The 22,521-nt window shown below is 59.3% G+C and overlaps 3 protein-coding genes across 3 annotated transcripts; 1 reads left to right on the top strand and 2 right to left on the bottom strand.

The window, feature by feature from the left end:
* Window positions 1-1,631: 1,631 nt before the first annotated feature.
* On the bottom strand, window positions 1,632-7,073 carry LCN8 (lipocalin 8). The gene is made up of 6 exons (XM_066259815.1): window positions 6,990-7,073; window positions 4,559-4,689; window positions 4,021-4,091; window positions 2,793-2,897; window positions 2,625-2,714; window positions 1,632-1,750 (listed from the first exon to the last, which is right to left on the bottom strand). Exons 1-6 carry the CDS (start codon window positions 7,071-7,073, stop codon window positions 1,632-1,634), a joined length of 600 nt encoding a protein of 199 aa, XP_066115912.1.
* A 1,930-nt stretch (window positions 7,074-9,003) lies between these two features.
* LCN15 (lipocalin 15) lies at window positions 9,004-13,504 on the bottom strand. The gene is made up of 7 exons (XM_066254597.1): window positions 13,347-13,504; window positions 12,564-12,703; window positions 12,410-12,480; window positions 12,110-12,220; window positions 11,348-11,449; window positions 10,845-10,911; window positions 9,004-9,149 (listed from the first exon to the last, which is right to left on the bottom strand). The coding sequence occupies exons 1-6, from the start codon at window positions 13,446-13,448 to the stop codon at window positions 10,877-10,879; spliced, it is 561 nt and encodes a 186-aa protein (XP_066110694.1). The 5' UTR covers window positions 13,449-13,504; the 3' UTR covers window positions 9,004-9,149; window positions 10,845-10,876.
* Window positions 13,505-18,850: 5,346 nt separating this feature from the next.
* Window positions 18,851-20,850, top strand: TMEM141 (transmembrane protein 141). Its single transcript, XM_066255695.1, has 5 exons — window positions 18,851-18,972; window positions 19,244-19,310; window positions 19,515-19,598; window positions 19,892-19,999; window positions 20,428-20,850. The coding sequence occupies exons 1-5, from the start codon at window positions 18,919-18,921 to the stop codon at window positions 20,439-20,441; spliced, it is 327 nt and encodes a 108-aa protein (XP_066111792.1). The 5' UTR covers window positions 18,851-18,918; the 3' UTR covers window positions 20,442-20,850.
* The last annotated feature ends 1,671 nt before the right edge of the window (window positions 20,851-22,521 follow it).

Genomic DNA, 22,521 nt, shown 5'->3' with positions numbered 1-22,521 from the left:
TTGGACCCCACAGAGGCAGTGGCCGGGCCCCTGACCCTAGGACACGGGGAGTGGTCAGCCCAGGCTGGACGGAGTGGGGCCGGCGGTCCCCTTCATCTTCGTGAATTGATCCTAAAACGTGTGCTTTTCGATCCAGGAACAACTCAAGTGGAGCAACGGCGAGTGGATGCTTCTCGTCTCTCTCCCTTCCCGTGTCTCTCTCTCTCTCTCTCTCTCTCTCAAAATAAACAAACAAATAAGAAAAAAAAACAACTTGGGCTTTGAAGTGAAGTCTGCTGGGACAAGGGAGCCCCCTCAGCCCCGCCCTCCATCTGCCCGGATTCGGGGCGGTCTGCTCTGGTTGCTAAGCAGCAGCTGGGGTTCTGCGGCCCGGGACCCCCTGGCTCCCAGCAGCCCCTTCCTGGCAGTTTCACCAGCATGGAGGTGGCCAGGGAAGCCACTGACCCCGCGCAGGGACCCAATCCCTCCGCAGCCACGGGGGAGCCTGAGCAAGGTGGTCCCCCAGAACCACCTCTTACTCACGCCCCCGGGGAGTACCCCGAACTCTCGGGGCCTGACAACAAGACTGACCGTGGTCAGGGGACATTCCAGAAACCCCTGCCAGGCCCTGGAGGAAGCCCCGAGCGTGCCAGGGCTCAAGCCAGATCCAAACACTATTTTACATTCTGCAACCAGCCAAGTTGGGAATGTTCCCTTCCCTCCCGGCGCCGGGCTTGTCCCTGCTGTCACCTGTCCATGATCTTCTGCCCACGGCACTCAGCCACCGGCCTGCTCTGGGCTCGGGGTAAGGGACCTGGCCTGGGGCAGCCTCAGGCTCCAGGGAGCAGGATGAGCCGTAGCAGGCAGGGTGACCGTGGGCAGCCTGACCTGCAGGCTCTGAGCAGGGCTGGGCAGGACCCTCGGACGCGAGAAAGGGAGAGAGCAGGGAGCCACCATCCTGCCTGAGCCACGTGGCCCCCGACTCAGCCCCCTGCTGGCAGAGGTCCAACCAGGGCTGGCGCCCAACACGGTTCACGTTTGGTGGCCATGGTGTCATTTTTAGGGCAGTCATGGAAAGCACACACGCCCCCACCCCCACCTGTCACCCCTCGGCCCCCCAGGAAAGACTCAAGGCAGCAGATGTGGTGATGGATTTTATTTGGAGCCAGTGCTGTTGACCATCGGGCAGGGCGGGATAGGCAGGTGAGGGCTCCCAGCATCCAGGCCTGGGGACAGGCTCCTAGATCAGCTCCTGCGACACAGAAGGGGGCTCAGAGGCTGCCCACTCCGAAGGCCCTGGGGGCAGCAATCAGGGCCACGGTCGGACGGGGTGTTCTGGCCGCTGTGGGGCTCTGAGCAAAGCATGGCCCGTTTCTCTACCTGCAGAGCGGGTGACAGTCCCTACCTCCCAGGCTGTGTTGAGACAGAGGGGTCGACAGGTGACGGGTTGGCATGTGTGGGCCGTGGGGGCCTGAGACGGTGCCCACAGGGCCCCACCCAGCTGGGACGTGAGCGGCCAGAGCCCCCAGCAGCCCCTCACGCCCTGCTAGCTGGAAAGGCGGGGGCAGGGCCAGCCTCCCCTCCCCTCCACCGCCCCAGCCAGCCCTGCCCCTGCACCCCAGCCTCCCGGGCCCCCGCCTGGCAGCCTGTTGTCACCGCCCTGGAGGCCCAGGCCCTGGAGGAGCTGGAGCTCCCACGTGCCGGGGTCTCAGCGGGGACTCAGAGCAGACGGGGTGAAGGCTCACCTCCTTCAGGAGCCTGGCGCACCTCCCTGTGGGACACGGGCAGCGTGAGGGGCTGCAGGAAATGCCTGAACCTCACCCACGGGGCTCCCAGCCCACTGCCCGTCCCACACGCCCGGAGCTCACCCACGGGGTTCCCAGCCCACTGCCCGTCCCACATGCCTGAACCTCACCCACGGGGCTCCCAGCCCACTGACCGTCCCACACGCCTGGAGCTCACCCACGGGGCTCCCAGCCCGCATGCCCGGAGCTCACCCACGGGGCTCCCAGCCCACTGCCCGTCCCATACGCCTGGAGCTCACCCACGGGGCTCCCAGCCCACATGCGCGGAGCTCACCCACGGGGCTCCCAGCCCACTGCCCGTCCCACACACCCGGAGCTCACCCACGGGGCTCCCAGCCCACTGCCCGTCCCACATGCCCGGAGCTCACCCACGGGGCTCCCAGCCCACTGCCCGTCCCACACGCCCGGAGCTCACCCACGGGGCTCCCAGCCCCCTGCCCGTCCCACATGCCCGGAGCTCACCCACGGGGCTCCCAGCCCCCTGCCCGTCCCACACGCCTGGAGCTCACCCACGGGGCTCCCAGCCCACTGCCCATCCCACATGCCCGGAGCTCACCCACGGGGCTCCCAGCCCCCTGCCCGTCCCACACGCCTGGAGCTCACCCACGGGGCTCCCAGCCCACTGCCTGTCCCACACGCCTGGAGCTCACCATGCCGGGGCTCCCAGCCCACTGCCCGTCCCACACGCCCGGAGCTCACCCAGGGGGCTCCCAGCCCACTGCCTGTCCCACACACCCGGAGCTCACCCACGGGGCTCTCAGCCCCCTGCCCGTCCCACACGCCTGGAGCTCACCCATGGGGCTCCCAGCCCCCTGCCCGTCCCACACGCCTGGAGCTCACCATGCCGGGCCACCAGGTAAAGCCCGGTGTCTGCTGTCAGCTCCCGGAACCTCCAGAACCCTGGTTCGTACTCGTCCTCCAGGCTGCGAGCTGGGGAGAGGGGGGTCTCAATGGGGCAGCCCGGGCAGGACAGCGGCGGGGAACGCCCCCCACCCCAGGTGCGCTTACTGAAGTACTTGAGCACATGGAATTCCTTGTCCTGCCAGTGGAGGGACAGCCTCAGGATGGCGTAGCGATCGTAATCCGTGTCGATCACGTGGATTTCCCTGCGGCCTGCAGAACAAGCCCAAGGGGCAAGACTGTGCAGACCAGGTGCAGACCAGCGCACCTTGGGGTCAGACTCTCATCCTCTCCCCACCCACTGCCCGACCCACTCCTAGTGCCTGGGGTGAGGGTGGAGGGGTGGAGGACTAGAGTAGGTCTTGAAGTATGACAGGTTTATTGGTGAGAAAATGGAAGAGTCTGGGGCAAGCGGAAGCATTCAGGGAACAGAGAACAAGCATAGGAAACAGTGTGGAAAACAGCACAGGGAACATTGAGGGAAATAGCACAGGGAACAGTGTGGGAAACAGTATAGGGAACAATGTGGAGAACAGCACAGGGAACAGTGTGGGGAACAGCATAGGGAACAATGTGGAGAACAGCATAGGAAACATTGAGGGAAATAGCACAGGGAACAGTGTGGGAAACAGTATAGGAAACAGTGTGGAGAACAGCACAGGGAACAGTGTTGGGAACAACATATGAAACAATGTGGGGAACAGTACAGGGAACAGTGTGGGGAACAGTACAGGGAACAGTGTGGGGAACAGCATAGGGAACAGTGTGGAGAACAGTATAGGAAACAATGTGGAGAATAGCATAGGGAACAGTGTGGAGGACAGTATAGGAAACAATGTGGAGAATAGCATAGGGAACAGTGTGGAGGACAGCATAGGAAACAATGTGGGGAACAGTACAGGGAACAGTGTGGGGAACAACATAGGGAACACTGAAGAGAACAGCACAGGGAACAGTGTGGGAAACAGTATAGGAAACAATGTGGAGAATAGCATAGGGAACAGTGTGGAGGACAGCATAGGAAACAATGTGGGGAACAGTACAGGGAACAGTGTGGGGAACAACATAGGGAACACTGAAGAGAACAGCACAGGGAACAGTGTGGGGAACAGCATGGAGGACAGTATAGGGAACATTGAGGGAAATAGCACAGGGAACAGTATGGGGAACAGTGTATGGAACAGTGTGGAGGACAGCATAAGGAACAGTGTGTGGAACAGTACAGTTAACAGTAAGAGGACAAGTAAGGGGACAGCATAGGGACAAGCAAGGCCAAGTATCATTGGTGGGCAGAGCCAGGGGGTTGTAACTGCAGCAACAGGGCAAGGGTTCTTACCAGAAAAAACAAATCTCCCCGAAACATCTATTTCTGAGCCCACTATATTTTCTGTCTCACAACTTCCTGAGCTGAAAGGCAGCAAAGTGCTCATTAGGAAAAAGCCAGGCTGCAGTCCTCCTGCTGGGCACAGTCAGGGTTGGGGGGGGGGGGGGCGTGTGTCTTCAGGAAGGACTGCAACAGGGCGAGGAGAACAGAGATGCAGAACAGGGCCCTGCCAGCCTCACCCCCACAGCTGTGTGACCTCCATGGAGCCACCTGCCCTGAAGCTCATTTTCCTTGTTTACACATTGATGGGACTTTTTATCAAAACTCTATGCTTATATTCGGGAGCTGTAGCTCTCGGAGCCTAGGGGTCTGGTCTCAGGGTGGGGCAGGGATGTAGAGTCAAGGTCTCGGGCAGTGGACACAGAGAGGGCTGGTCCACCAAAGTGACAACACCATCCAAATCTGACAGCCACAGCGGATCCAGCAAGCGGACCCCAGGCACCTGGGCGCACGCCTGCTCCTCCCCGAGCTTGGGGGGCTGGCCCCTTACTGGCTGTACGCAGCCTTCACATTCAGTGCATCCCCACTCAAGCTCAGGAACAAGGCCTCCAGCCTCTTCGGGGTCTTCAGTGTCAGGGTTTGGTTGGAGGCCACACCGACTTCCCGCCAGAATCCTGCAATCTAGAGAGGAGGCAGAGCCAAGCCCGTCTGGGGCAGCCAGAGGGAGGTCTCCGTCTCTGGGCTCCAGGGGTCTGATCCCCCGGCCTCCCCGGGCAAAGAGCTGGCCAGTTTTGACAGGTCAGCGGGCAGCCACAGGACTCAGTGGCAAAGCATCAGATGGTCATCCTTCCAAGGGGTCCCTTCCGGCAACAGACAGCCTCTCTCCACCCGGGCCTGTCTGCAGTTCCCAGGACAATGGCCTCTGCTGTTGCCTGTCCTGAGGAAGGGACGCCAGAGGGCAGAGGTGGTTAGAGAGCCCTTAGGGGTGGGCTGGAGAGGGCCGCAGACTGTGATAACCACCAGGAAGCAGCAAATGGCCCTGCGGGACCATGGGCAGCCGGCAGCCCTCTCCTTGTGGAAGAGGCACAGCTCTGCCCCACCTTACTGTGGGAGGGAGCTCCTGCCTTCGGAAATCCACACAGAGTCCACAACTTCCATCTGAAACTTTTTGAAACTGATCTTTTTTTTTTTTTTTTGTATTTTTCTGAAGCTGGAAACGGGGAGAGACAGTCAGACAGACTCCCGCATGTGCCTGACCGGGATCCACCCGGCACGCCCACCAGGGGGCGACACTCTGCCGCCTGGGGCAGAGGCCAAGGAGCCATCCCCAGCGCCCGGGCCATCTTTGCTCCAATGGAGCCTTGGCTGCAGGAGGGGAAGAGAGAGACAGAGAGGAAGGAGAGGGGGAGGGGTGGAGAAGCAGATGGGCACTTCTCCTATGTGCCCTGGCCGGGAATCGAACCCGGGTCCCCCGCATGCCAGGCCGACACTCTACCGCTGAGCCAACCGGCCAGGGCGAAACTGATCATTTTTGCAACAGAAAATAATTTGTGTCCCCAGTGTCTGTCACCTCTGAGCCGCTGATGTTCTCCTGGTCAGACAGCCAGCACAGACCCAGCAAGGAAGGGACCCAGGCACAGACGCCTCTGGGTGGGAACCAGCGCCCCCAGCCACCGGCCCGCGGGGACAGGCCTCCTCCGGTTCCCACCCATGTGCAGGGGCAGGAGGGGGAAGGGCTCCGCCGACCCAGGAGCATGAGGTGGCCACACTGAGCCCCAGGCCCTGAGTCCCTGGAGGACCAGAGGCTTGGCTGAGAACACAAGCCTGCCCTCAGAGGACCCTCAGAGGGGACTCTGCCCCTGCCCATCCCTGGGCCCTGCCCCCCAAGGAGAGAGCAGGCCGACTGAACTCAGACAGACCCTCAGCTACCGGCCCTTGTGAGGGCCAACCTGGACAGGTCCTGGACCCCCAGGGAGCTGCTCCAGCATCAGCTGAGGATTGGAGGACAGGGAACAGGAGTAGCTGGACCCTCGGACCCCCCGGGAGCTGCTCCAGCATCAGCTGGGGACTGGAGGACGGGGAACGGGAGTAGCTGGACCCTCGGACCCCCAGGGAGCTGCTCCAGCATCAGCTGGGGACTGGAGGACGGGGAACGGGAGTAGCTGGACCCTCGGACCCCCAGGGAGCTGCTCCAGCATCAGCTGGGGACTGGAGGACGGGGAACGGGAGTAGCTGGACCCTCGGACCCCCAGGGAGCTGCTCCAGCATCAGCTGGGGACTGGAGGACGGAGAACGGGAGTAGCTGGACCCTCGGACCCCCAGGGAGCTGCTCCAGCATCAGCTGGGGACTGGAGGACGGGGAACGGGAGTAGCTGGACCCTCGGACCCCCAGGGAGCTGCTCCAGCATCAGCTGGGGACTGGAGGACGGGGAACGGGAGTAGCTGGACCCTCGGACCCCCAGGGAGCTGCTCCAGCATCAGCTGGGGATTGGAGGACGGGGAACGGGAGTAGCTGGACCCTCGGACCCCCAGGGAGCTGCTCCAGCATCAGCTGGGGATTGGAGGACGGGGGACGGGGGTAGCTGGACCCTCGGACCCCCAGGGAGCTGCTCCAGCATCAGCTGGGGATTGGAGGGACGGGGAACAGTGGTAGCTGGACCCTCGGGCCCCCAGGGAGCTGTGAGGGCCAACCTTCCGGGGTCAGCTTAGAGCCCAGGCTCTGCAGTCTGACCCCTGGGCCTGACTGGCATCAGCTGGGGACTGGAGGACGGGGAACGGGAGTAGCTGGACCCTCGGACCCCCAGGGAGCTGCTCCAGCATCAGCTGGGGATTGGAGGGACGGGGAACGGGAGTAGCTGGACCCTCGGACCCCCAGGGAGCTGCTCCAGCATCAGCTGGGGATTGGAGGACGGGGAACGGGAGTAGCTGGACCCTCGGGCCCAAGCTGACCCAAGCTGCCCAAGGCAAGGAAGAGAAGCCACCTTCTGCAGGTCCAGGTTCAGCACGGCCATCTCCACCTGCACCACGACAACGCCCAGGACGGCACCCAGCAACCTGGCCTCCATCGCGGGTTAGCACTCACCAAGCCTCCGCCCTCCGGGGCCTGGGTTTATAGCCGAGGGACAGCCAGTGTGATGCAATCCCCCGAGAACGTCACCAGGCAAACTTGGCCACAGACAGCTCGGAGAAACTCGTCATTTCTGCAAAAATGCCACCCAGGTCCTGGGACGCCCACAGCCATGCTGGTGGGAACGATGGCGGACTTGGCACGGGAGCCCGCCTGGGGTTCTGAGAGCGCGAGGGCGTCGCCACGCCCACTGGGGCAGCACAAGACCCCGCCTGCAGCCCACGCCGGCTGACGGCACGCTCCCAGGCACCTCCCCACCCACACAGAGGTTCCAGGCTCTTTCTGATGAGTCGTGGGACAAAGGCTCCAAGGGCTGGCTCAGTGCCGCCCAGGAGTGGAGCCGGGTCCCGCCCTCAGGGTTGGGGGAATGAGTGAGGGGTTTCTTCTGCCTGGGAGGTCTGGGGGGGGGGGGCGTTTCCTGCAGAGGGAGCACCTCTGAGGCCCAGTCGGGGGCGGGGGCGGAGGCCACAGGAGACGGAGGTGGGGTCAAGCCAGTCTGATGCACCTGCCAATTATTTTTCTCCTTCCTGTTCCTTGCATCCTCTCCCGCCGTGATAACACCCGTAATACTCAGCCCCACCCTGTGCCAGACCCACGCCAAGCGCCCTACACCCCTCGTTCCGGCCCCCACAGTGCACAGCAAGGTGGGACCCCAGCTTCTCTGCCTTGGGGCCAGGAAAGCCCACCCTGAAATGGCTCCAGGCTAAGTGGAGGTCCCGCTCACCAGGGGGGACGGGCCACCTTGGATTCTGAGTGTGGCACTGCCCTCCAACAAAGGCTGTCAGGTTGGGTTCAGGGGCTCAAGATAGGACAGGGTGGCCCAGCGCAGGCTGACACACTGGAGAACAAGGGGGACCATCCAAAGGGCAGGGTTAGTGGGGAGGGGGAGGCTGAGGACAGGCTGAGGACAGGCTGACCCCAGCCCCAGGATTATAATAAGCCATGGGTATGGCCAGAAGGAAAACAGGAAGTGTGGGGGACACCTGCAGGTGTCTGGGTGACCAGGGGCTGGAGGAGGACAGGTCCCGCCCTGTGAGGGCTGCAGGGCACCTTGAGCAATGAAGCAGGACCTCCAGCACCTTCCTGCCCCACCCCACGCCTGGCCCTTTGAAGTGCGTGTGCCGGACACAGCCTGGACGCTCAGAGCACCTACGGGGAGGACCTACGGGGAGGACCACTGGGCCCTGCGTCAGGGAGGAGGATGTCAGAGGCATGGGCCTGGGCGAGGGCTTTTCAGCCCCCACATCTCTCTCCTCCGGGGTCAGCTTAGAGCCCAGGCTCTGCAGTCTGACCCCTGGGCCTGAACTGCAGCCTGACCCCTTGCTGGGCAAGTCCCTGACATCTGTATACCTCAACTTCCACATCTGCCAGACAAGGAACATCACGGGCTCACCGCGCGTGTCCAGCAGCCCATCGTGAGCCAGGCCGGCAGGCAGGCGAGGGTTAGAAGTGTGCTGCCCACCACCATGACCCCGTTTCGGGGCCTCACAGAGGGTTACGTATGTGCCCAAGTTCCAGGTCACCCCGGTGAGGGGAGGGAGACCCCAAAGCGGCTGTACTGCCCCGCCTCCAGCTCCTGCACCCAGAGCAGAGCCCCCACCGCAGGGCTGACCACACAGGGTGCATTCGTTTCCCACAGGTGCTGTACACCCATGGGGGTCAAGTGTGAGGGTGCCGGATGCTCCTGAAGATGCATCTCCCCGCGGGCGCCAAGCTTGGCTGGAGCCTCCTGCCCCTCAGCCAGGAGGAGCCCTGCAGCCAGAGTCCCCTTCACACCCACCTCCCTGACTCAGTTTCCCCAGAAGCCCAGGATCAAGAGGGGGCCTGCGGTGCTCTCCCTGGGGGCCTCTCCAAAGAGGTGAGGAGGCTGGAGCTTGCAGAATCTGTTTATTGAGTGGAAGGCGCCCCACTGGGGAGGGGGAGGGAGAGGAGGGGGCGGAGCAAGGCCTGGAGCAAAGGGAGGACCGAGGGTCTGGCCGGCATGAGGACAGCGAGGCCTGCTGTCCTGTTCGCCCTGCAGGGACAGACAAGAAAAGCATGGTCTCTCCACCCACCCACTCACTCAGCAAATCCTCCTCCCATGCCCCCGGCTGCGCTGCTCCTGGTCACGCATCTCCTGCAAGGTCCAGGTGAGAGATCCTGCCACCCACACTTCTGCAAATGTTGAAACACACCCACTGCTGCTCCCCCCGGAGGCCCCAGGGCTGCCCCCTACCCCAGGGTCCTAGGGATCCAGCCATAGTGCCCCGTGCCTTGCTGGCTGGCTGGCTGGCTGGTAGAGAGGGGGGCTGACATGGAAGAAAGCCGTGAAACCACAACAAAGCCCACAGATCAGCCCCCGAGAGAGGGTCCAAGCCCACAGATCAGCCCCCGAAAGAGGGTCCATGTGAGGCACTTTACCCCCAAAGCTGTCTTTTTCTTTTTAAGATCATGAGGGGGTGGGGCACAGAGCAGGAAGACAGGGCTCACATTCTCCACAGGGAGAACCTTCTGGAACACTGTGATTTGGCTCCATTCCCTACCCCCTCTCCTCTCACGGGGGAAGTGACATGAAACCCACCACAGGTGTGACCGGAGACGGCGCCAGGAGGGTGCTGAGCAGCGTCATTTAAACCCGTGGAAAGTTACAACGATCCAAATGTGCCCAGCGCCCCTGGGTTAGTAGCCAGGACAGCCAGGGAGCCCAGATGACATGAAGGACACAGAAAACACAGACTGCAGGATAAGGAGGAAGCCCCCACCGTGTAAACACCATAACTGTCAGGAGAGGTCCAAGGGTCCCCTCCTAAGGCAGGTGGCTGTCGTGTCGTACCCATTAGTTATTATTTTATTAAGGTTCCCAAATTCTTTTCAGTGAAGTTAGGTAAGGGGCCTGGCGGTTCCCTGGTGTCTACTTTGGGGGAAGGTGTCCCCAAGAGTTCACCTTCTTCCGTGCTGCCAAGGGCTCCTGGGGACCCACCCTCGTGCTGGCACGGAACTAGAAAGTGGTGGTTCCCATGTAGTGGGACCCTCAGGGTAAGGGTGAGCATTCAGGCCATCACAAGGCAGGGTCCAGTGCCCAGGAGGTGTGGTAGGGCAAATGGGGACACAGACTGCACTGGCTTGGATAGAGTCCCCCCAACATTCAAGTCCACCTGGAACTCTGAATGTGAACTTTTTTGAAAATAGGGTCTTTCAGAAGTTATCAGCTAGAGATCCCAAAATGAGATCACCCTGGATTTAGGGTGGGCCCCACATCCAGTGACAGGTGTCCTTATCAGAAGGAAATTTGGGCACAGAGGCACAGAGGGAAGACAGTCACGTGACAAGGAATGCAGAGAAGGGAATGACGTGTCGACAAGCCAAGGGACATCAGGATGGCCTGCACCCCCAGGAGCTGGAAGAGACAGGGATTCTCCTCTACAGCCCCAGAAAAAAACAGCCCTGCCCACCCTTGATTCTAAACCTGTGGCCTACAGAACTGTGAGAGGGTAAGCATCTCGTTTTAAGTGACCCCATTTGTGGCAATTTGTTATGGCAGACCTAGGAAATCAGTGGAGGCTTCCTGGAGGAGGTGATGTGTATGTAAGCTGAGACCTGAAGCGCACAGACCAGGCAGAACAATGCAGAGTGGATTTGGTGGGGAGGGGACTCTTGGGTGAGAGAGCAGAGGCCTGGTGAGGAAGGGGTGCAGCCCACACAGGCCCTGCAGACGGAAGGGAGGAGTTACCCTGTCCTCCCCCTGGGAAGGATCCGCAAGGATCAGGGTGCCTTCTCGCCCTCTGAGGAGCACGCATCTGTGGGAAGGAAGACAGTCCGTGAGAGGCTGAGCTGGCAGGAACTGCCCACGGCTTTCTGCAGCCCTCCACCCCTGGGTGTTGTGGGGCTCGGTACAGCCACCCCCCAGAGGGTAGAGCCGAAAGACCCTCCCTCCTGGGCTCCCCAAAACCTCTCCCTTGACATGTGTTGGGGGAAGAAAGGGGCTGTGTGTAGCAGTGGTTGGCGTTGCAGCCAGCCCAGCCTCCGCCCCGCAAACTCAGGGATCTAGAAAGAGGGTGGGGGCGGGTCTTGGAGGGGGCGGGAGCCCGGGAGGCGTTGCTTTGTGGGCGTGGTCTTGAGAGGCGCCGCTTTGTGGGCGTGGCCTGGTCGGAGGCGGGGCTTGCCGGGGGCGGGCCCGGAGAGACGCCACTTTGCGGGCGTGGCCTGTGCGGAGGCGGGGCTTGGCGAGGGTACCTGACTTGGGCAGCATGACCATCATATCATCCGGGAGCCCCAAAGTCGGGTAGACGTCCTGGAAAGCCTTCAGGGCCTGGGGGCTCGCTTCCTGGGTGCGACCTGGGGCAGAACAAAGCCTCTGTGACGCCGGAGGGGAGACAGGTGTCTCCTGGCCTCGCTTCCTTGAGGGCTGACAGCAGGTCGGTCACCCGAGCTCAGGCAAGTTGTGCGTGAAAGTGTCTGCCTGGCTAAGGGGCCGGTGGGGACTGGAATCGGCCCAGAGGGGCGCCCTTTCCTAAGTCACACAGGATGTCCCGGAGATTGGGGACCCACTAGCTGTTCTCCCTGGCCATGTTCCCTCGGGCCCCCCGCCCATAGGCATCTTTTCCTGCAGCTCCCAAGGCCACCCTTCCGCCCTCACCTCAACCTCCCCCCCACCTTGGGGACCTCCATTCTGCCAATCCCCCGGAAATTAAAGCCACATAGGATCTCAGCCCCGGTGTAGGGTCTCAGGCAGCTGGGGAAAATGGGTCCCCCAACCGCAGGAGGCCAGAGAGGCGCCTGAGTGTTCAGCCCTCAGAGGCGCCTCCGGTCAATCCCTACCCATCCAAAGCGCTGTGGAGTCCTGCGGCTCCCACCGCACCCCCCCCCCCAGCCTGGCCCAGAATCAGGATTGGGTGACAAGGAGGACAAAGGAGGATTTGGGGCGGGTCCTGAAGGGGCGGGACCCTGGGTAGAGAGCCGCGCGGGGCCTGGGAGGGGCGGGAGGGGGCGCCTCACTGTAGAGCTGCACCGTGGTGCTGAGCGCCCCCTCCAGCTCCTTGGAGATGTAGACCACGGCGAAGGAGCTGTAGTCTGTGTTCACGATGCGAACGTCCAGGTAGCCCAAAGCTGCAGAGGAGGAAAAGCTGCAGGGGCCCGGGCACGGACTCCCAGCCACCCCAGCCTCTGCTTCGAATGTCAGAAGGGGAGGGACAGGGGATGGTGATGGAGCGAGGATCCTGGGTAAAAGGACAGTCCCATCTCATCCCATGGAGAACTGGCACCAGGTGCCTCTGAAGATGGTGGGGCGGGACCTACCTGGAACTCTGAAGTGCCCCTCAGAGCCCACCTTCAGGTACTCAGCGTCCACCTGGTTACAGCCGTCAACCCTGGGGGTGCACAGCCCACTCACTCTCCAAAGCTGCCCATCGCCCCTGACCCCGCCAGCTACACCCCGCCCAACCGGGCTCACCAAGGGAACTCCATGTGGACACTGAGGTTGCCCCCCGTTGTGGCTGTGACGGTGCTGGTGGACATTAGCAGGTGGTCCTTCTTGCCCAGGAAGACCTTGCAGTCGGAGACCATGGAGACCACGTACCAGAGGCCTGAGAACTGCGAGGTAGCCGGGTGACTGGCAGGCTCAGGGACCCCAGGAGCTCAAGGCCAACAACCCGGAACTGGGGCTCGTTAGCCGGGTCTCCGGAGTGTTCGCCTCTCGGGTCTGAGCCTGGGTTCGACAAGAACTGTGTTCTGCAAACGCTTACCTGGGGCAGGCCACATCACCACTGTGAGCCTCAGTGCCCCACTGTGAAATGGGTCCATAATCACCTCACCCAGACAGAGTGTTTTCAGGGTTACATGGAGAGCCCGTCTAGAGGAGTCACAGGCCCTGGCCAGATACCTGAGTTGGTTAGAGCGTCATCCCCACACGTCAAGATTGTGGGTTCAATCCCCAGTCAGGGCACATAAAAGAATCAACCAATGAATGCATGAATAAGTGGAACAACAAATCAATGTTTCTTTCTCTCTCTCTCTCCTCCTTCCTCTCTCTCTCTAAAACTCAATACATAAAATTTTTTAATCAAAAAAATAAAATCAATCAATTTTTTAAATAAAAAATAAATAAAGGGGTCGCAGAACTGAGACTGAGGCCCAGCAGGTGGAGAGAGCTGTTACTATGACCCCATCACTGAGGTTTCCGGCAGAAGCCCAGCCCCCAGCCCCCACCACAGCACAGCATGGAAGCCTCCAGTACCTTCTTGGCATCAAAATCTGGCTGCACCAGGACCTCAGCCCAAGCTGCAGACACCCAGAGCAGCACCAGGACCTGGCCCAGCAGGACAGACTTCATCCCCATGACTGTCCTTGAACACTGGCTTCGTGTCCGAGCTGCAGCAGTCCTGGCTTTATACGCCAGCCTGGCAGCTGGGCTCGCCAGACCAGCAGGTCGGGGACTGGAAGGTGTGTGGGCTCTGGAAACTCCAGCCCCCTTTGTCCATTGTTCGGCACAATCGCCCGAGTGTCCCCACCAGCTCCAGGGGCCATTTCCTGGAGGGTGTCAGAAAGCTGGGCTCTCACCTGACTCCCTCAAGCTGTGGATTCCACCCTCCCCCCTGTCTGTCAGGCAGTCCTGGGGGCCCAGGCAGAGACTGGTATGGCTTGCAGGGACACAGACCTTCAGCATCTCTGTTCAGCTTTGGTCTGGCTGGGGCTGGGGGCCCAGGGCCCTTAGGGGTGCTGCTGGGAAGAAGACAGGCTTAGGTTTGCTCTGGCCTGCAGGCCCCCACTCAGGGCCTGGGTGCCCCCCAGTCTTCATTCCCTGTTCTCCTCACACAGGAGTAGAATCCTGGCCACACCCGTGGACCTCATCTGGGGGCAGAGCCTATGCCAGGGCAGCTGTGGCAGAGGTGGCATCAGAGACCTGGGTGCCCCTCACTCCGACCCCTCACTACCCCCCACACGGCCACCAGCTGGGCCTCCAGCAAGCATGTCTGGAGAGTGGGGCTGAGCCATCCTTTAGGATGGATTATGGTCTCTAAATCACCTTATCACAGGTTGCATAAGCATTCCGGCAGAGTGTCGCCAGGGAGGCACCACCGGCTGGTGGGGGCTTGAGTTGCCAAGGCCTCTGCGGTGACCTCTCGGGTCTGCGCAGACAGAGCGCCCAGGGACACCATGCCAGGAGCAGCCGTGGCATCGGGGCACACCACCCAGATGCTTCTGTGAGGGATGGGGGTCCCCAAGGAGGGCCAGAACTACCAGTTCCCCAGACTGCAGCATGGGGAGAAAGCCCTCCTCCCAGCGTGAGGGAGGGGCAGAGCCCAGGCTTCTGCTTGCCGCCTACGCAGGGTTTCAGGAGGAGCCAGATCTCAACCAGGACCCGGAGTCACCGGATCAAAGGCAAAGTGTTCCCAAGAAAATATTTACAAAACACATACATCTGATAAAGGACTTGGACCCAGAATTTACAAAGAACTCTCTCAAGACTCGAGAATAAAAACAAACCACCCAATTTTTTAAAAACGGGGAAAGTGATTTAAAAAGACATCTCACCAAATAAAGACATTCGGAAGGAAAAGAAACACATGAAAAAATGCTCAACATCATTCGTCCTGGGGAGAGGAAATGGAGACCACCCGAGACACACCTACACACCTGTTCAAATGGCAGCGTGTTTTTGAATAGACACCGTTGCCGCTGGGTGTGGAGAAGACGGGGCCAGCACTCTGGAAGCTGCATGGCAGGTTCTTATAAATCCCAACTCTCATTTACCATCTGATTCGACCATCGCACACCTAGGCATTTACCCCAGAAAAACAAAGCATACACAGACCTGGCTCTGGCCAGGTGGTTCAGTGGATAGGGCATCATCCCAGTGGACAGAGGTCGCAGGTTCAATCCCCAGTCAGGGCACATACGAGAAGCAACCAATGAGTGCACAACTAAGTGGAAGAAGGAATTGATGCTTTTCTCTCTCTCTCTCTCTCTCTCTCTCTCTCTCCCTCCCTCCCTTCTGCCCCCCCCTCTTCCTCCCTCTCTCTCAAAATCAATAGAAAATAAGTGGTAGAGCATCGGCCTGGCATGTGGAAGTCCAGGTTCAATTCCCAGCCAGGGCACACAGGAGAAGCGCCCATCTGCTTCTCCACCCCTCCCCCTCTATTTTCTTTCTGTCTCTCTCTTCCCCTCCCGCAGCCGAGGCTCCATTGGAGCAGAGTTGGCCCGGGTGCTGAGGATGGCTCCATGGCCTCCGCCTCAGGCGCTAGAATGGCTCCAGCCACAATGAAACAACGCCCAGATGGGCAGAGCATCGCCCCCTGGTGGGCATGCCAGGTGGATCCCAGTCGGATGCATGGGGGAGTCTGTCTCTCTGCCTCCCCTCACTTCAGAAAAATACAAAAAAATATTTATTTATTTTTTATTTTTTATTTTGTTTTATTTTTTCATTTTTCTGAAGCTGGAAACAGGGAGAGACAGTCAGACAGACTCCCGCATGCGCCCGACCGGGATCCACCCGGCACGCCCACCATGGGGCGACGCTTTGCCCACCAGGGGGCGATGCTCTGCCCATCCTGGGCGTCGCCATGTTGGCGACCAGAGCCACTCTAGCGCCTGAGGCAGAGGCCACAGAGCCATCCCCAGCGCCCGGGCCATCTTTGCTCCAATGGAGCCTTGGCTGCGGGAGGGGAAGAGAGAGACAGAGAGGAAGGCGCGGTGGAGGGGTGGAGAAGCAAATGGGCGCTTCTCCTGTGTGCCCAGGCCGGGAATCGAACCCGGGTCCTCCGCAAGCTAGGCCGACGCTCTACCGCTGAGCCAACCGGCCAGGGCCAAAAAAATATTTTTTAATAAAATATATACAAAGCCCAATTGTGGGTGTCAGTGGGGCTTCATTCACAACCACTGAGAAGTGGAAACAGCCACACGTCCCCAGGAATGGGTGACTGAGCTGCAGCCGCTGTGCCAGGGGCACGTTTCAGAAACAAAAGGAACAAATCGTGGGTTCACGCAGCAACTCGGATGAATCCCACACCCATTACACTGGGTGAGAGAAGCCAGTGTGGAAGGCCACAGACCTGGACCTTTTTTCTAGAACGTTCTAGAAAAGGCAAACCCATAGGAACAGAAAGCTGCTTCTGTGGTTGCTGGGGAAGAGGGAGGGGAGTGCCTGACAACAATGGATATGTGGAGATTTGGGGGGCGATGGGCTGTGGGGGTCACATGACTGTCTGCATGTGTCTAAACTTACAGAAATATACACCAAAAAGGGAGAATTCCACTGTATGTCAATTATACCTTAATTTATTTAAAGCGTATAGACAAACCACATGTGTATATAAAATCTCCCTCAAAGCCTCCTCTTGGGTTGAGGGCAGGGTGGCCTGAAGGAGTGGAAGGCCATACAAGTCCAGAGACCCAGAAAAAGGATGGGGGCAGGGATGGGGCCGGACCTCCCAGCACAAGACGATTGGGTCAGCAAGAACCAGGGACAGACGACTCAGTTTTCTTGCTAATCTGGGAACCCGATACCCTTCCTGTAATCTCACACTGGCAAGGTACAGATGGGTCCCTCGCACCACCCCTGTGCACCCACATACTTGTGCCACTCACTGTGCCTGCACACAGGCACACCCATACATCCTGCAGGGTGGAGGGGCCCCTCCCAAAGCCAGGCACACAGGCCCCACAGGGCCTGCTCACAAAGAAATGTCCAGGAGAGCAAGGAGCCCCCACCCCAAGTCAGAGAAGGGCAGCGGCCTCTGGAACTCATGTGGTCCATGTAGTGGGCTCCAACAGCTTCCTAAGGAACCCAGAGGTGAGATCCTGGGAGAGGCCTGCAGCCGCCCAACCTCACCCACGCTCACTCTGCGAATCAATATTGGGGGCACACAGCCCAGACAGGAGGCCATGTGCTGGGAGGCAGGCCGGGCATAGGGCTCAGATGGAGTCCAGTTCCAGGGACGAAGCTGGCACCCTGTCTCTCTCCAGGAGAAAAAGGCACCACGGGGCTGCAGCCTTGCCCGGTGAGGACATTTCCGGACCATGAAGTGCGTTCCTCACTCTGCAGTTCCAGGGCTTGGGACTGCTATGAGGTGGTGGGCTCCGAACAGAACAGAAGGACCCGGAGGGCCCAAGAAAGCCCTGTAAGGAGGGAAAGCTCACCTCCACCCGCCCACCAGCCCAGCCTCCGAGCCAAACTGATGGGAGGTCCCAGGGACCTACCCAGTACCCAGGGCCAGCAGGATGACCTATTCCTTCCTCATTTTGTTCTTCTGATCTCTCTTCCGGCTCTGTTCACCTGTCTGCTCTATGAGGGCAGGGACTCTGACTTCTCCGTGGGACCCCCAGCTTCCAGCACAGAACTGCCACCAAGTATGAATTTAGAGTATTTGGGGAATTAATTCACTAAGCATTCTTTCTGTAAGGCCGGCTGAAGGACACCCGAGTTCAGGTTAAAAAGTTTACTAGGGGGTCATCTGCCAGGCTGACTCCTAAGGTGAACGGAGGTCAGCAACTGGTTCTCTAACAGGTAGGATTAAAGAGGGGATTCTAGGGTGGGGGCTGGTAGTGGTTATGGGAGGGAGGGGGAAAGGATTAACTAACTGTAGGTAAACTAGGGGACCTTCCACAAAGTGAGTCAATCCCGATGCCTGGGGGCAGGTGATCTGGAATGTCCAGGGTTTTTTTTGGTTTGTTTGTTTTTTTGGTATTTTTCCGAAGTTGGAAACAGGGAGGCAGTCAGACTCCCGCATGCGCCCGACTGGGATCCACCCGGCACGCCCACCAGGGGACAATGCTCTGCCCATCTGGGGCATCGTTCTGCTGTAATCAGAGCCATTCTAGTGCCTGAGGCAGAGGCCACAGAGCCATCCTCAGCACCTTGCTCCAATGGAGCTTTGGCTGCGGGAGGGGAAGAGAGAGACAGAGAGGAAGGAGAGGGGGAGGGGTGGAGAAGCAGATGGGCGCTTCTCCTGTGTGCCCTGGCCAGGAATCGAACCCGGGACTCCTGCACGCCAGGCCGACGCTCTACCACTGAGCCAACCGGCCAGGTCCATGGAATGTCCAGTTTTTTAATGACCCTTCCTCTACTTAAGGGAGGAGGGAGTCATGGCCCCCGCCTGCAACCCTATGATTTTCGATACATCGCTACTCTGCAGTCGTTTTCAAGAGATTTAATCCCTATAGCAAAGCCGCATTTCAACAAATAATACCATCAAGCCCTGGCTGGATGGCTCGCTTGGCTAGAGCATTGTCCTGCAATGCAGAGGTGGCTGGTTCGGTCCTTGGCTGGGGCACATACAGAAACAGATTGATGCTTCTGTCTCCTCCTTACCCCCCTTCCTCTCTCTGGATTCAGTAAAAATAAAAGATTAAAAAAGTAGAAAAAAAATAAAGACAAAAAAAAAGGCAACAGAGAATATTTTTAAATAAACAAAAACAAAAACAAAAACAAAAAATACCATCAATAACGACTACGCCTCTGCGAGCGCCGAGATGAGGTAGGATGACCAAGGCTGGACCCTCGGGGAACCTACGCCCACGGTCTTCCGCCGAACATCACAGAGCCTGGACTGCCCGGCGCGTCAGGCTCCGCCCCCTCCCCTGGCCCGCCCCCTCTTCTCCGCCCCGCCCCGCCCACCTGGTTCCGAGCAGGCTCCACCCCCTCCGCCGGACTCCGCGGGACCTTGCGCAGGCCCTCCCGCCACGCTACGCCCCGCCCCTGCCTTCCTCCCGCGCCTGCGCAGATCTACACAAGGCCTCGCCCCTCTCCGCCACGCCACGCCCTCCTCCACCCGCGCGTGCGTGGAGGGGACCGCCAGGCCCCACCAGCTATGGTGAACCTGGGGCTGTCCCGGGTGGACGACTCTATAGCTGCCAAGCACCCGGTGAGAAGGCCGGACTAGGATGCGGGCTCAGACCTCAGAAGCTGACCTGAGCGTGGCGGGGGGGGGGGGGGCTTGGTGGGTGTGTCCGCGTCTGGGTAAATAGGGCAGAGAATCGGGAGCCTGTTACTATGGGGATCAGAGGACATCCTGGGAAGGCTGGGGATGTGTCCAAGCCCCTAGCGCTTCACGATGAGAGCCGAAAGGAGGGACAGGAGGGACGCTGAAGGGAGAGGCAAGGGAACTGAGCCTTCAACGCCCTTCCCCCTGCCAGGGACTGGGGGAGTATGCCGCATGCCAGTCGAACGCCTTCGTGAAGGGCCTTGTCACCTTTGTCACAGGTAGGCTGGGTCCAGGTGTGTGTCTCCTCGGGTGTAGAGACGTCACCCTCCTGTCGTATCCTGACTGCACAGCAGGTGGCGCCACGTCGGCGGCCTGCAGGTGCTGGGTGCCTGGCAGGTGCTATGGGCACGCAGGCTGCACCCGGGTGGTCCCCTGGCCAGCCTGTGGATAGGCTGGCTGATGGGAACCGTGTCTCTTGGCAGGCACCGGTGCGGCCTGCGGCCTGCAGATGTTTCTTCAGAGGAAGTTTAAGTATCCCTTTCAATGGAATGTCCTGGTGGCCGTGGGTGGGTACTCCAGGATCTGTGCCTGTGGGGGTGGGGGGCTGAAATGCACCTGAGTTGCCAGAGGTGACGCTGGCTCTTCAGCAGGGGTGGGTTCCCACTAGGATTGGGGGAGGGGCGCTGTGTCCCAGGCATCCTGGCCTGCTGGGATGGGGCCCCAGTACCCTGAGGAGGGAGCCCTGCGCCAGCCCACTGCCCCCAGCTGCGCAGAAGAATGCTGTGTCCAAAGTTCTCTTTCCCTGAGATGGGCAGAGGCCCACACTCCCCAGCCCACCAGTCCCTGCTCTGCTCCCCAGTCACAGGCTCAGTGGCCAGCTACTGGGTGACCCGAGTGGAGACACAAAAATGCAGCAACCTCTGGCTTTTCCTGGAGACGGGGAAGCTCCCCACAGACATGGGCACAGGTGAGAGGCCCAGGGGCAGTGGAAATGGAAGCTTTGCCTCTGGTGCCCAGAGTTTCAGGCAGAGAAACCTGGGGCCAGAGGTGTAGGCTGAACAGGGCCTCTCCCCTCTGGCCTGTGCTCTCAGCGTGCACTTCCTGGAGTGCTAATGGATGCAGTGGATGAATCTTCCAGGGCCCCGTGTACAGAAGGAAGACCCAGGAGGGGTTGGGTGGCTCTGGGGTGAGGGGAGTGCGGAGTGTGGGCATCCCAAGAAGAACGGCCGGATTGAGAGGCCGGGCATCAGACAGCAAGCGGACTGACTTCAGTCCTGGCCTCCACTGCCTGCACCCTTGTTATAGGCTTTGCCTTAGTTTTTGCCACAGTGAAATGGGTGCAGGGACCGTGAGCAGCTTTAGGGCATAGATCTGTCTCTGCTTTGCCTCTTACAGATCAGCGCACCTAGGAGAGCTCCAGTCAGGGGGCACAAGACCAGGACCCAGAAAGTTCTAGAACACAACCCTCCACACCTGCACATCCCAGGCCAGCCCTCCCGCCTCCATAGATCCTCCCCGCGTCCTAAGGTGCCCCAGCCACGTTCCCTGCACACATGCATAGCCAGCTTTGCCATGCCTGTGCAGTCTGCTCCCAGCCCAACCTGGGGTCATTCCTCAGATGGCCTCCTGTAGGGCAGTGAGAAACATGGGGGACATGGAGCCAGAAAGGATCGTGGCCTGTCCCCCACACAGCTCTGGGGCGCGTGGTGAGAGGACATCTGCACTTCCTGGTGCACTGACACTCTTCGGCGCCCCCAGTCAGCGGTGACAGACACTGCTGGGGTTATGGGACTAATAAACACCTTGCGCTTTTTCCTACCTGACTTCTACTGTGATTGGGAAGCAAATCAAAGCAGGAAGAAGCTGAGAAACAATGTCACCTTAGTGCCACATGGCTGATGCTGGAGGCTGTGCCAGGCAGTTCCTAACACTGAACCCCAGGATTAGACACTCCTGCCAGCCCTGTAAGAGCACAGTCCTCTCCACGTTGGGGGGTCTGTTTCTATACAACTTGGCATGGAGGAGCAGATCACAAGGTGTACAGCAGCCAATAGCACCTGGCTCCTGAGAGAGGAGGGACAGGAAGTGGCTATGCCCATCTGCCTGTCATCCCAAACACACCTGTCAGATAAACACACCTGTCTTCCCTCCAGGGGCAGAGGGAAGCTTATTGGAGTTGTGTCCTCACAGAAAGAAAGTCCATGAGTGGGCAAGAACTACCCACCTCACCACCCCAACAGGAAGAGGCAGAGATTATATAAACTCTGGGAAAGTTCATCATCCTTTGCAGTTGACTTCCCAGTCACATGGAAAGCACACAGTACAGAGCCATGTTGCTTGGGCCCCACTCAGCCCCTATGCCTCTTGACCTAGTCAGTCATTCATTCAAAAGAATATCTACTGAGCCTGACCGGTGGTGGCACAGTGGATAGAGCATTGACCTGGGATGCTGAGGTCATGTGTTCAATACCCCAATGTTGCCGGCTTGAGCATGGGATCATCTGGCTTGAGCACAGGCTCACCAGCTTGAGCATGGGGTTGCCGGTGTGAGCATGGGATCATCGACATGATCCCATGGTAGCTGGCTTGAGCCCAAAGGTTGCTGGCTTGAGCAAGGGGTCCATGGCTCGTCTGAAGCCCCCACCTTCATCCAGGCACATGTGAGAAGCAATCAATGAACAACTAAAGTACCACATATTGATGCTTCTCATCTCTCTCTTCCTGTTTCTCTCTCTCTCAAAAAAAAAATCTGAGCAACTATACTATGCACCAGGAATCTTGGTATGAAGTCAATGACAAGACGCCCAAGATAACTGGCATAAACAACCTAGAGTCTTCACATAAAAGTGCAAGTGGATGGCCTAGGACTGACCATCAGGGGCCCAGGCTCATTTTGGTCCATTCCCTGTTGTAATGGCCTCTATTCCAAATCCACCTCATGGCTCCAGACAGCTGTGCCAGCTCCAGCCATCACATCTTATTCCCAGTCAACAGGGAGGAGAAGCAGGAGAAGGAAGGCAGTTCACTCACCATTCTGCTTTCACTGCATTGGCCAGAACAAAGTCATGTGGTACACTTGTGCAAAGGCACCTGGGAAGATAGTGGGCAGTTATGTGCCTCACTAAAATTTAGGGGGTCTGTATCTGAGCAAGAAAGGAGAACCAATATTGGGGGATGGCAGACAGGCACTGCCTCAGGCCCTGGGCATGGGGGGGTTGTGGGGGGCAGACCATACATATGACAAGTTCTTCCATCTCTCTGAAGTAGGGCTCAGCTCAGAGGATGAACTGGGAGTTTTAGACCTGACTGGACTCACTTTTTAAAAAACAGAGTGATCAGAAAAGTAAAAGGATCTGTATAAGAGGACACAGAGGAAGGTAGGTGCTCTTAACAACAGGTGAAGACCATTGTTATGGCTGAACCATAGCCCCCAAAATTCGCATATGGCAGCCCTAACCCCAGGACCTCGCAATACAACTGCATTTGTAG

The sequence above is a fragment of the Saccopteryx bilineata genome, chromosome 2 (assembly GCF_036850765.1).
Source record: "Saccopteryx bilineata isolate mSacBil1 chromosome 2, mSacBil1_pri_phased_curated, whole genome shotgun sequence".
Lineage (NCBI taxonomy): Eukaryota > Metazoa > Chordata > Mammalia > Chiroptera > Emballonuridae > Saccopteryx > Saccopteryx bilineata.
This window is presented reverse-complemented; position numbering and strand designations above follow the sequence as displayed.

Coding starts and splice junctions, on each gene's coding strand:
- LCN8 (XM_066259815.1), bottom strand. CDS start 7,073: ATGGAGGCCAGGTTGCTGGGTGCCGTCCTGGGCGTTGTCGTGGTGCAG. Junction 4,690..6,989: donor TGAACCTGGACCTGCAGAAG/GTGGCTTCTCTT, acceptor CCTCCTCTCTAG/ATTGCAGGATTCTGGCGGGA. Junction 4,092..4,558: donor GTGAAGGCTGCGTACAGCCA/GTAAGGGGCCAG, acceptor GCTGCCTTTCAG/CTCAGGAAGTTGTGAGACAG.
- LCN15 (XM_066254597.1), bottom strand. CDS start 13,448: ATGGGGATGAAGTCTGTCCTGCTGGGCCAGGTCCTGGTGCTGCTCTGG. Junction 11,450..12,109: donor CACCACGGTGCAGCTCTACA/GTGAGGCGCCCC, acceptor GTTCTGCCCCAG/GTCGCACCCAGGAAGCGAGC. Junction 10,912..11,347: donor GGTCATGCTGCCCAAGTCAG/GTACCCTCGCCA, acceptor TCCTTCCCACAG/ATGCGTGCTCCTCAGAGGGC.
- TMEM141 (XM_066255695.1), top strand. CDS start 18,919: ATGGTGAACCTGGGGCTGTCCCGGGTGGACGACTCTATAGCTGCCAAG. Junction 18,973..19,243: donor CTATAGCTGCCAAGCACCCG/GTGAGAAGGCCG, acceptor TCCCCCTGCCAG/GGACTGGGGGAGTATGCCGC. Junction 19,311..19,514: donor CCTTGTCACCTTTGTCACAG/GTAGGCTGGGTC, acceptor GTCTCTTGGCAG/GCACCGGTGCGGCCTGCGGC.